At 40.6% G+C, this 10,517-nt stretch overlaps 1 protein-coding gene across 1 annotated transcript; it reads right to left on the bottom strand.

The window, feature by feature from the left end:
- Positions 1-300: 300 nt before the first annotated feature.
- noxo1b (NADPH oxidase organizer 1b) lies at positions 301-8,076 on the bottom strand. The gene is made up of 8 exons (XM_031804590.1): positions 7,944-8,076; positions 7,710-7,790; positions 7,515-7,587; positions 6,652-6,835; positions 4,483-4,676; positions 4,073-4,186; positions 1,502-1,619; positions 301-1,039 (listed from the first exon to the last, which is right to left on the bottom strand). The coding sequence occupies exons 1-8, from the start codon at positions 8,016-8,018 to the stop codon at positions 301-303; spliced, it is 1,578 nt and encodes a 525-aa protein (XP_031660450.1). The 5' UTR covers positions 8,019-8,076.
- Positions 8,077-10,517: the final 2,441 nt, after the last annotated feature.

Below are 10,517 nucleotides of genomic sequence, written 5' to 3' on the forward strand. Positions count from 1 at the left end.
GTTGTTCACATACTTTTGGTCATGGAGTGTATTTCACAGACAAAAATGTATTCTCCTGTTTTACGTATTTTACTCGTATAAAAATGGTTGGAATTGAATTATGGTTAACGTAACATACAGAATAGGCATTTTTATGCAAATGTAACCCTTGTATTGCAAGCCATACTCAAAGTACTGCGCTTCATGTAAAGTCAACCTGGAGAGAATAGTGTAACCCCAAAAACCCCACTCTCCACCACCCACGGCTCCCCATAACCCTAACCCCATCTCCCAGTTCCCCCGCCACCGCTCCCAGCCTTTCTAGTGGGTCTGGACGGGGTCCTGCAGGGAGAACAGCCTCCCTCTGGAGGCCAAGGCAGCCTTGCGGGTCATGGTGGTACACCGGGTCAGGATCTCCTGGGCCCTGGGTCGCGGGGGCACCCTGGGTGCAGTGGTGGGCATCTTACAGGACCCAATCTTAGACCTGGAGCTAGGGCTGGATGACAGACTCTTATCTGGGATGCTGCAGCCATTGTTACTCTCCCTTAGCTGGGGTGAAGACCTGGGGCTGTTTGGGGGGCTCTGGGGCTCCTCCTCACTGCAGCTGGAAGAAGACGTCCTGACATTCCGGCCTGACGAGCTGATGTCAGAGTTGGAGGACTTGGTCCAGCTGATGCTGCTCTTGCGGATTGCTGGATCCGGATTTGACTCAAGGTCTTCTCTCTCTCTTTGGGATGGAGGGACGGCCATGTCGGGAAGGGTCTCAGACAGGAGCTCCAGAGAGCGGGTCTTCTGGAGACAGGAGGCCCGGTACGGATCATCCCTGGGCTGGGTTGATGTGTGCTGCTGCAGCCCTGTCTCCTCATACAGTGTGGGTGGGTAACAGTTGCCAGATTGGCTGTCTCTGCTGGATGCCAAGTTGAGAGTAGAGCTGTCCATGTGGGTTGCCAGATTGAGAGAGGAGCTGTGCAGCTTTCTCTGCAGGTTGTGGAGGCCAGCACGTGGGTTGTTGTAAGGCTGCAGGTACATGGAGGGAGAGTAGCCCGTTCTGCCTTTATACCTGGAGGGGAAAAGAGTTGTGTCACTCAGGGTTCAAAGAGTTTGTTTTTGATTAGAGGACATCTTCTGGTCATGAACGTTGAAAGTGGCGCCGTTCGTCGCCATCAATCGTCATTTGTCAAAGGGAACCACCAACAAGTGTTATGTTATCCCTACTCTCCTTACTGTTATTAGTTACCAAATACCTCTGTAAGAAAACCACAGGATTCCCTGATTTATGTCATTTTATTTCAGGTATTAACTTTTGGTGGCCATAATCACGTTTGTAGCGACAATGCATTCAACAGTTCCTCCCACATACCTGTTGCCACACTATCTCAGCTAAGACAATGAGAGGTTGTACATTGTCTGCATTTTCTTGTATTACAGACCCAACAATGAAACGCAGTGTTGGTTGCTTTGTCTGTGTAGCATTCTGAGAGGCAGACAGGCAGACAGATAGTCAGGCTACAAGTTAACATACCTGATGAGCCACCATCCGTCGTCTGATTTCCTCAGCACCTCGACCACAGAGCCAATAGGAACAGGCACCTCGTCATGCTTCTTAGTGGAGTAACTCCTCACAGCGCAGTAGAGAGTTCCTGAGGGACAAACCAGGAAGCAAGTTAAAACAACAGAGATTCCTTTCTACATCATCTACAGCAAGCCTTCGGGGCATTTATTGATATTGGATCTTGAGGAATCTCAAAACCATGACAGAATGTCTTGTAATGCAATCTTGTAATCTGGAATGCAATCTCAGTCTGTCATTCTCCATGATTTATATACACTACATGTCTGACAGGAGGCGCTGTGTTGGAGTCACCGTGCCTGCATATTTTGTAAACTATAGAAATGCATTTACTAATGTCTACATTCGTTTTGCCACATGTATTCTATTACAGTCACGTTAATGCATACTTTTACATTATATTATGTGAGCTAAACATAAATATGTAAAATGATAAATACATGCAATCGTATAGAGCCTCACAGTGGAGTCATAATACCCATAAAACACAGCAGTCGAACAGGGAAATAGTTCCAATTGTTTTTCCACCATTCATTTTTCCCATAGGGGATTTTAGAAACATTTAAAATAAGGCCTGTGTTTTGTGTAGACCCTGGCATGACATTTTGATAAGCATGTAAATCTCTCTCGGACAAGGTGACTTTTATCAATATATTCGGCACTATTTACGCTCAGATTCGAAAATGCTAATTATCATCAAAGTAGACATGATGCAAAACAACAAATCCCTGAAAGCTCCTGTATCTCATCTCTAGCGGACACCTTTGCTAACAGGTACATTTTCCGTACGCACAAAAATATTATTACATTCAAATTTGGTGCACAAATTTGTTTAGATCCTTGTTAGTGAGTATTTATTCTTTGCCAAAATAATCCATCCACCTGACAGGTGTGGCATATCAAGAAGCTTACTATACTGCATGATCATTACCAGGGTTGGGGAGTAACAACAGATTACATGTAAATGTATGCACTCTTACTGTAAATCGCTCTGGATGAGAGCGTCTGTTAAATGACTCGAATGTAATTTTACATGTAATCTGTTTACACTCTGTCTGTTGCACTCTTACTGTAAGTCGCTCTGGATGAGAGCGTCTGCTAAATGACTCAAATGTAAATGTCAAATATTGCTAGAGAATTTCATGGTTATTTCTCTACCATAAGCCACCTTCAACGTCATTTTAGAGAATTTGGCAGTACGTCCAACCGGTCTCACAACCGCAAATCATGTGTCTGTAATGCGTTGTGTGGGCGAGCGGTTTGCTGATGTCTTCGTTGTGAACAGAGTGCCCCATATTGGTGGTGGGGTTTGGCATAAGCTACACAGAAATACTGGGATGCGAACCTGAAGCCCATTTTGAGGCCCATTTTTTCTTAAGGTACTGTATCTGTGACCATCAGATGCATATCTGTATTCCTAGTCATGTGAAATCCATAGATTTGTGCCAAATGTATTTATTTCAATAGACTGATTCCCTCATATGAACTGTAACTCAGTAAAATCTTTGAAATTATTGTATGTTGCATTTATATTTTTGTTCAGTGTACTGTACATTTAGTTAACATTTGATAGTTAATCCAGAGATTCTTACCTTTGCCTCGACTCGGCAGTCTTATCCAGATCATAATGGCATTTGTAGTTCTGTTTGATAGCCACATTAGCAGCTAACTAGCATTTCATTTTGTGTGTGTGGGGCAGGGGGCTACAGGAGTATATATTGATAAAAGTCATGTTGTCCTAGAGATATTTACACACAGTTATCAAAACGTAAGCCTACACGAAACAGCACTTATTTTAAGTGTTTCTAAAATCCCCTATGGGAAAAATTAATGGTGCAAAAATTCCCTATTTGACCACTAGGTTTTATGGGTATTATGACTGTACTGTGGTACTCAGTGGAGGACTGCTCCTACTGGGGAGTGCCAATATGGCCGACCAGTGGCTTCAAAGCCTCTCAATGGCCAATACATAGCATCAGCAAATAAGGGTTTATATACATCACTGGTCATTCTCTACTATGTTGGGATGAGGGTAGTTTATCACTCCAGTATTTAAATGCTAAATTGTAATTACCTTACCACTATGACCTATTTATTGCCTTACCTCCCTTATCCTACCTCATTTACACACACTGTATATAGACTTTTTTTCTATTGTGTTATTGACTGTACTTTTGTTTATTTGCGTGTAACTCTGTATTGTTGTATGTGTCGCACTGCTATGCGTTTATCTTGGCCAGGTCGCAGTTGCAAATGAGAACTTGTTCTCAACTGGCCTACCTGGTTAAATAAAGGTGAAATTTAAAATTTTTAAAATGGTATCTAGTTCAGGACTTCCCCTAGTGTCTGGCTGGCTGTGGAATTTTCTAACAACAAAGCTGAATGTCTGGAATGGTTTTATCCATAAGCCAACTGCAATACATCATAGGCTTAGTATATTAAACTAACTTTCACAACATCTACTGTGATTAAGTTTGGACTGTGGACAGGATATGTATCAATATAGATGAAAAAGTATCTTACCCCCCAAGGGAATTCCATCCAATTCATCTCCATCCTTCTCTGCCTCACACATCTCTAGGTAAGGAGCAGGGAACCAGGCCAACTGTTTGTCCTCATTCTCCACCAGCCACCAGCCTGAATGAACACACATAAACAGAGACATTATATACGATGACTATTATTTATTTTATTTTTGATTTAACCTTTATTTAACTAGGCAAGCCATTTAAGAACCAATTCTTATTTACAATGACGGAGGATGCAAGTATCTATTATCCCATAAATGTATCTTAATTAGACTAGTCTTGATTTCCATGCTTCTCCACACAAAGCTTGAAAGTGGAGCCTATCCCAGGTTAACAGTGGAGGGAGAAATTAAATGTGGGCTAACCTATGTTAAAATTGTAAACTAAATCAAAGAGGACTCTAACCTGCTGGGTCTTTGATGAGCACATCCAGCCTCTCATCCAAGGCCACTTTAAAGGGCCTGTTCTTAGTGTCCTTGGTGTTGTAGGGCCCCACACAGCAGTAAGACTGGCTCACAAAAGGGTGTGTCACGTTGCCCAGGCTCAGACGCTGCCCGCTCATGTCCTCCAGCCCATCCCCCGATGGTAGGATCATGACGCTGTGGAGAGGAGACAAACAGACATTGTTAATGTTTTTACCTGCTGGCAGAGATGGCCAGTATTTATGTTACATGTATTTTAAATATGTATTTCAATTACTTCTGAGTATTATGTCATTTGTATTACACTGGGCTGAACATTCCAATGTATTTTGTAACAAGATACTTTCGAGAGCTGTAATTTGTATTTTCAAAATACAAAATACTTTTCTATACTTTTTGTTGTTGTTGCAGTACACAATGTTGTGCCCCCCTTTCATCCTGCAATAATATCAGAATTCGGTTGCCACTATTGTGTGATAAGACACACAACATTTGTATGTCGGTTGTCCACAGTGTCTCCTGACCCCTCCTGTCTCAGCCTCCAGTATTTATGCTGCAGTAGTTTATGTGTCGGGGGGCTAGGGTCAGTTTGTTATATCTGGAGTACTTCTCCTGTCCTATTCGGTGTCCTGTGTGAATCTAAGTGTGCGTTCTCTAATTCTCTTTCTTTCTCTCTCTCGGAGGACCTGAGCCCTAGGACCATGCCCCAGGATTACCTGACATGATGACTCCTTGCTGTCCCCAGTCCACCTGGCCGTGCTGCTGCTCCAGTTTCAACTGTTCTGCCTTATTATTATACGACCATGCTGGTCATTTATGAACATTTGAACATCTTGGCCATGTTCTGTTATAATCTCCACCCGGCACAGCCAGAAGAGGACTGGCCACCCCACATAGCCTGGTTCCTCTCTATGTTTCTTCCTAGGTTTTGGCCTTTCTAGGGAGTTTTTCCTAGCCACCGTGCTTCTACACCTGCATTGCTTGCTGTTTGGGGTTTTAGGCTGGGTTTCTGTACAGCACTTTGAGATATCAGCTGATGTACGAAGGGCTATATAAATAAATTTGATTTGATTTGATAAGAGCGTCTGCTAAACTAAATATAAATGTATATGTAAAAATTAACAATTGCAAAGCATGCCGAGTAGTATTGTAATGAGCTTCGCCCCGGAACAAGGCTAATAATAATAATACCCAGTGTGCTTTGCAGTTCATTTCCATTTTGGTCATTTAGCAGACAATTATCCAAAGTGACTTACAGTCAGTGCATTCAACTGAGGTAGATAAATAACAACATCAAATAAAATAAAATAAAATAAATTTTTATTTGTCACATACACATGGTTAGCAGATGTTAATGTGAGTGTAGCGAAATGCTTGTGCTTCTAGTTCCGACAATGCAGTAATAACGAACAAGTAATCTAACTAACAATTCCAAAAAAACTACTGTCTTATACACAGTGTAAGGGGATAAAGAATATGTACATAAGGATATATGAATGAGTGATGGTACAGAGCAGCATAGGCAAGATACAGTAGATGATATCGAGTACAGTATATACATATGAGATGAGTATGTAAACCAAGTGGCATAGTTAAAGTGGCTAGTGATACATGTATTACATAAGGATGCAGTCGATGATATAGAGTACAGTATCTACGTATGCATATGAGATGAATAATGTAGGGTAAGTAACATTATATAAGGTAGCATTGTTTAAAGTGGCTAGTGATATATTTACATCATTTCCCATCAATTCCCAATTCACATATCACTGTCATAGCAACTAAAACGTTTCTGTAACCATTACTGAGAATGTTGTTGCTGTTCGGCAGGCAACTTGCAAATGTATTTCTGTATTTTAAGTATTTAAGTATTTTGTCATTTATTTTTATGCATCTTTATTCTATTTTGTAATTGTATTTAGTAATTTTGTGCCCATCTCTGTCTGCTGTGTTTCTTTAGACAGAGGAACAGAGGCAACCTTGCAAGTTGCAACTCTTTGAAAGTATTTTTCATGAGACTGGTGCTAGGTGCATAAAGTGTTGTTGTCATTGAGTAAGTAGAGTAGACGGTCTCATTCAGTACGATTTTAATAATAAGTGTAGTGAAATAAGAAGGCTGAAAAAGGAGGGATGTTTGTAAAGTGTTTACCTGTTTTTGGTGAAGTCTGCCTGCAGGTCGTGGTCTTTGGGCATGAAGAACTGGGTGACCTCTGAACTGCAGCTCACCACGGGGTCACACCTGAGCAGCTCGCTACAGTAGTTTTCCAGTAAATTCATCCGACGCATTGACCAACTAGGATCCTTCTTCTGGATCTTTCTCCTCATAGCTATGGCTGGGGTAGACAGAAGAGGAAAATGAAAAAGGTCAGCTCCGCACTCCGTATTTGCAGTGAAAGAAAGGAAAATGTCTTCCATATTTAGTGAAGAGAAAGAATGGAAAATGTTTTCTATATTTTTTAATTGAAGGGTTACACTTTTTCATTGAGGTTGGACTCTTCATTCAAAGACTCAAGCATGGACACTCTTACGACAGTTGTGGCTGCTTTGAAATATGTATTGTTGTCTCTACCTTCTTGCCCTTTGTGCTGTTGTCTGTGCCCAATAATGTTTGCACCATGTTTTGTGCTGCTACCATGTTGTTGTCATGTTGTGATGCTACCATGCTGTGTTGTCATGTGTTGCTGCCTTGCTATCTTGTTGTCTTAGGTCTCTCTTTATGTAGTATTGTCCCTCTTGTCATGATGTGTGTTTTTCCTATATTTTTATTTTATTTTTAATTCAAGCCCTGTCCCCGCAGGAGGCCTTTTGGTAGGCCTTCATTGTAAATAAGAATCTGTTCTTAACTGACTAGCCTAGTTAAATAAAGGTTACAAAAAAATACAAAAAAAATAGGAAGAAGAACAACATGAACCCGAGGAGGAGGTGAGATAGCAGAGTGATGAAGGAGAGTTGAAATTGCTTGGGGGTAGATTGTGAGGCAAAGATGAGACTTTTGTAATGTTGTTGATTTACCTCTGAATTTGGGAATCACTCTGTCTCTCTTGCGGAAAGGATTCTCAAGGGGAAACCTCTTCTTCAATTGCCTCTGTTGAAAAAAGAGCAGGGATAGTGGTTTTGAATGACAAATTGTCAACACATCTGCTGATAAAGATGAATCAATCCTTTTTTATTTTCTTTATTGATGTACAGGTTAAGTTTTCAACTTACGTGAAACTCCTTAAAATCCAATAATGATCTGTAGACAATGACTTCACTCTCATCAGACCACAGAACAGAGGTCATAAACATCTGTAGAATTTAAAAAAAATTACATTAATTTATAATTATGTAAAAATTCTACGAATGCAGATATATGGAAACATTTATAACTTTATGTACACACAAATGGCATAATAGACAAACAACACACACATTACACTATTAATGTATATAGTGGTTTACCTTGATTTTAGATGCCTCTTTATGCATCACTCCAATAATCCGGACACTGATAGCATAGCGCATCTGGTCTCCCATGTCTGAGATTATTGACCTATTTCTTTTCGTTGGTAATGGTCTCCTCTCCAGTCTCTTGTTTTACAATCTATCGGCTGCGTGAGTACAATTTATACTTTGGGAGAAGAGGCGGAGTCGGTTATCACACCAGCCGCCCGCCGGAGCGATCCGGGTTGCGCTGAGTTCGTCGGTTGTGCACGTGAATAAATATTTAAAACACGTGGCATATACAACAAAATCATCGTCTCGGTGGCGCGTTGTACCTGGCTGTGGGCGGTGGGCTGTAGGCTAAAGGGAATACATCTTTGCATGCCTTGTCTAGAAGTGAATTGGACGGTTTCGATAGATTTTTTACATCGGTCAATTTTAATCACCCAGTTCACCACCCACAGAAATCAATTACAGAAGAAACGGAGGATAGTACAGTATTCAGTATGAACCAATACATCAATGTATAAAGTTAAACAAGGGTTTGGTAATGGGTAGGCAGCAGGCTAGGCCGAGATTTACTCTTCGATTAATTTGTAGGCATAGGGTACTAGAGTGGTAACTAGCACCCCCCTCTAATTGCTGACACTGACACAAAAAAGCAAGGTTTGGGGAAAAAAATGGTATGTGGATGAAGGTCATGCTTAGGCAAATAAACTATAAAGGGAAATAATTGGCTATTTTTTGTAAAGTCCCTTTTTTTTAAACTCAGCTGCACATTAATTGTCTTTGTTGATTATTTTCTGTACAATCCATTATGTACAATTGCACTAAATATGATTTGAATAATACAATATTTTACATATCAGCAGTCTTTAAAATGACATTCAGGAGCAAAAGGTTTTCAATAGTTGTTTTTAATTCATACAAAAAAGTATTCATTGGAATATAACATTTAATAACAATAACTTAACCAATTAATTCAGTGTAACATTGATGTGGCAACTCGCTTATGCTCTGCTATTGCACATTTGTAATTTGTACATATGTCACAAATAAAACTATCCCCAGTAAAATTGGAGCACAACTCACGAACCCACCTCCTGCACTGCTCACATCTAATCCAGAACCCTCCTGTGATTTAAAACAGGGGAAGAGATGCCAATTGAAAAGCTTTCTCTTAAAAATGTAGCTAGCTATCTAGCTATAGGATATAAAATGCTGTGTAAAATAGCCAAAAGGCTATAAAGTAACATTAACTGTAAAGCTATCACTAGTGTAAACATTTACAACCGCAATTAAATTACGTTATCTTTTTTATGTATTTTACCTCAGACGATCTGGTAGTAAGGTTGCTAGCTAGCCGTCCTAGCAGTTTATGCTAACTAGCTAGCTGGCTAGCATTTACTACTAATGAAGTTCCTAGCTAGCAAGTTAGCGTAAACTAGCGCTAACCATAAAGGAGTAACAGATACCCCCTAGTAGGTGGGGGAGGAGCTAGTTGCCCCCAACACACTCATCCAACTTTACTCAAAAAGTATCAAAATGTTTCTGTCTAAACAAGTGGATTATTTATCTTGAGGCTTTCCTACTTGTATATTTTTAAAAAACGTATTCAAAATTTCAAATGTTTTCATCAATTTACCACAAAATAGCTTTGTTGAAATATCACCAAAAGTTGTGAGGATACAGAGGACATGTACACCTGCCTATTGACTCGGTATTGGTACCCCCTGTATATAGCTTCATTATTGTTATTTTATTGTGTTACTTTTTATTTTATTTCTTACTTTAGTTTATTTAGTAAATATTTTCTTAACTCTCTTTCTTGAACTGCATTGTTGGTTAAGGGCTTGTAAGTAAGCATTTCACAGTAAAGTCTACGGTATGGTAACGTATTTGGCGCATGTGACAAATAAAATTAGATTTTGATTTGATTTAATAATCTACTAATACCAACCTTCCCCATTTGTACCTTCCTAACTGGGCCAAATTGTTTTGTTTCCCCTGGCTGCCACGGACCTCTGGCCCTGGCTCTGTTTATCTGACTCCTAATAAAAATCCTCCTGCTGCATGTGCAATCCCTCCACACCTGTCATCCGGTTCTAATTTCCCCCGTCATGACTAGATGGGGGAGACAGTCCCAGGTGTCTCTTCAAAGTGAGGGTGGTGATAGGGGGTTGGATCTGAGGGGTGCAGGCTTTGGGAGCGTCTGAAGGGGTGCCAGGACCCCTCCCCCAGACTCCGTCAGTAAAGGTCAGCTCTGTCAGGACCTGAGTGGATGTCAACAAACACCTGGAGAAGAACCACATGTGCCTCGCTGGGCTGGACACGGGACACGAGGGGGATGACTGGCTGTTTCTGGGAGGATTTGCTTGCTGTCTTATTGGGACAACATAACATGTGTGCACATGCATGCACACACGCTGTAAAACCATGTGTTGAGGATCTGAACACATAACTGAACATTTTCTGTAACACTTTTTAAAGTGTCAATATGTAACTTTTTGGGGGACCTGACCAATTTCACAAAAAAATGTGAGTTATATATATAACGAAGAAGCGGTAGATTTCTTATTTTTACTTTCAGTT

The sequence above is a fragment of the Oncorhynchus kisutch genome, linkage group LG25 (assembly GCF_002021735.2).
Source record: "Oncorhynchus kisutch isolate 150728-3 linkage group LG25, Okis_V2, whole genome shotgun sequence".
Classification (NCBI taxonomy): Eukaryota; Metazoa; Chordata; class Actinopteri; order Salmoniformes; family Salmonidae; genus Oncorhynchus; species Oncorhynchus kisutch.

Coding starts and splice junctions, on each gene's coding strand:
- noxo1b (XM_031804590.1), bottom strand. CDS start 8,018: ATGGGAGACCAGATGCGCTATGCTATCAGTGTCCGGATTATTGGAGTG. Junction 7,588..7,709: donor TGGATTTTAAGGAGTTTCAC/GTAAGTTGAAAA, acceptor TTTTTTCAACAG/AGGCAATTGAAGAAGAGGTT. Junction 6,836..7,514: donor AGTGATTCCCAAATTCAGAG/GTAAATCAACAA, acceptor TGTCTACCCCAG/CCATAGCTATGAGGAGAAAG.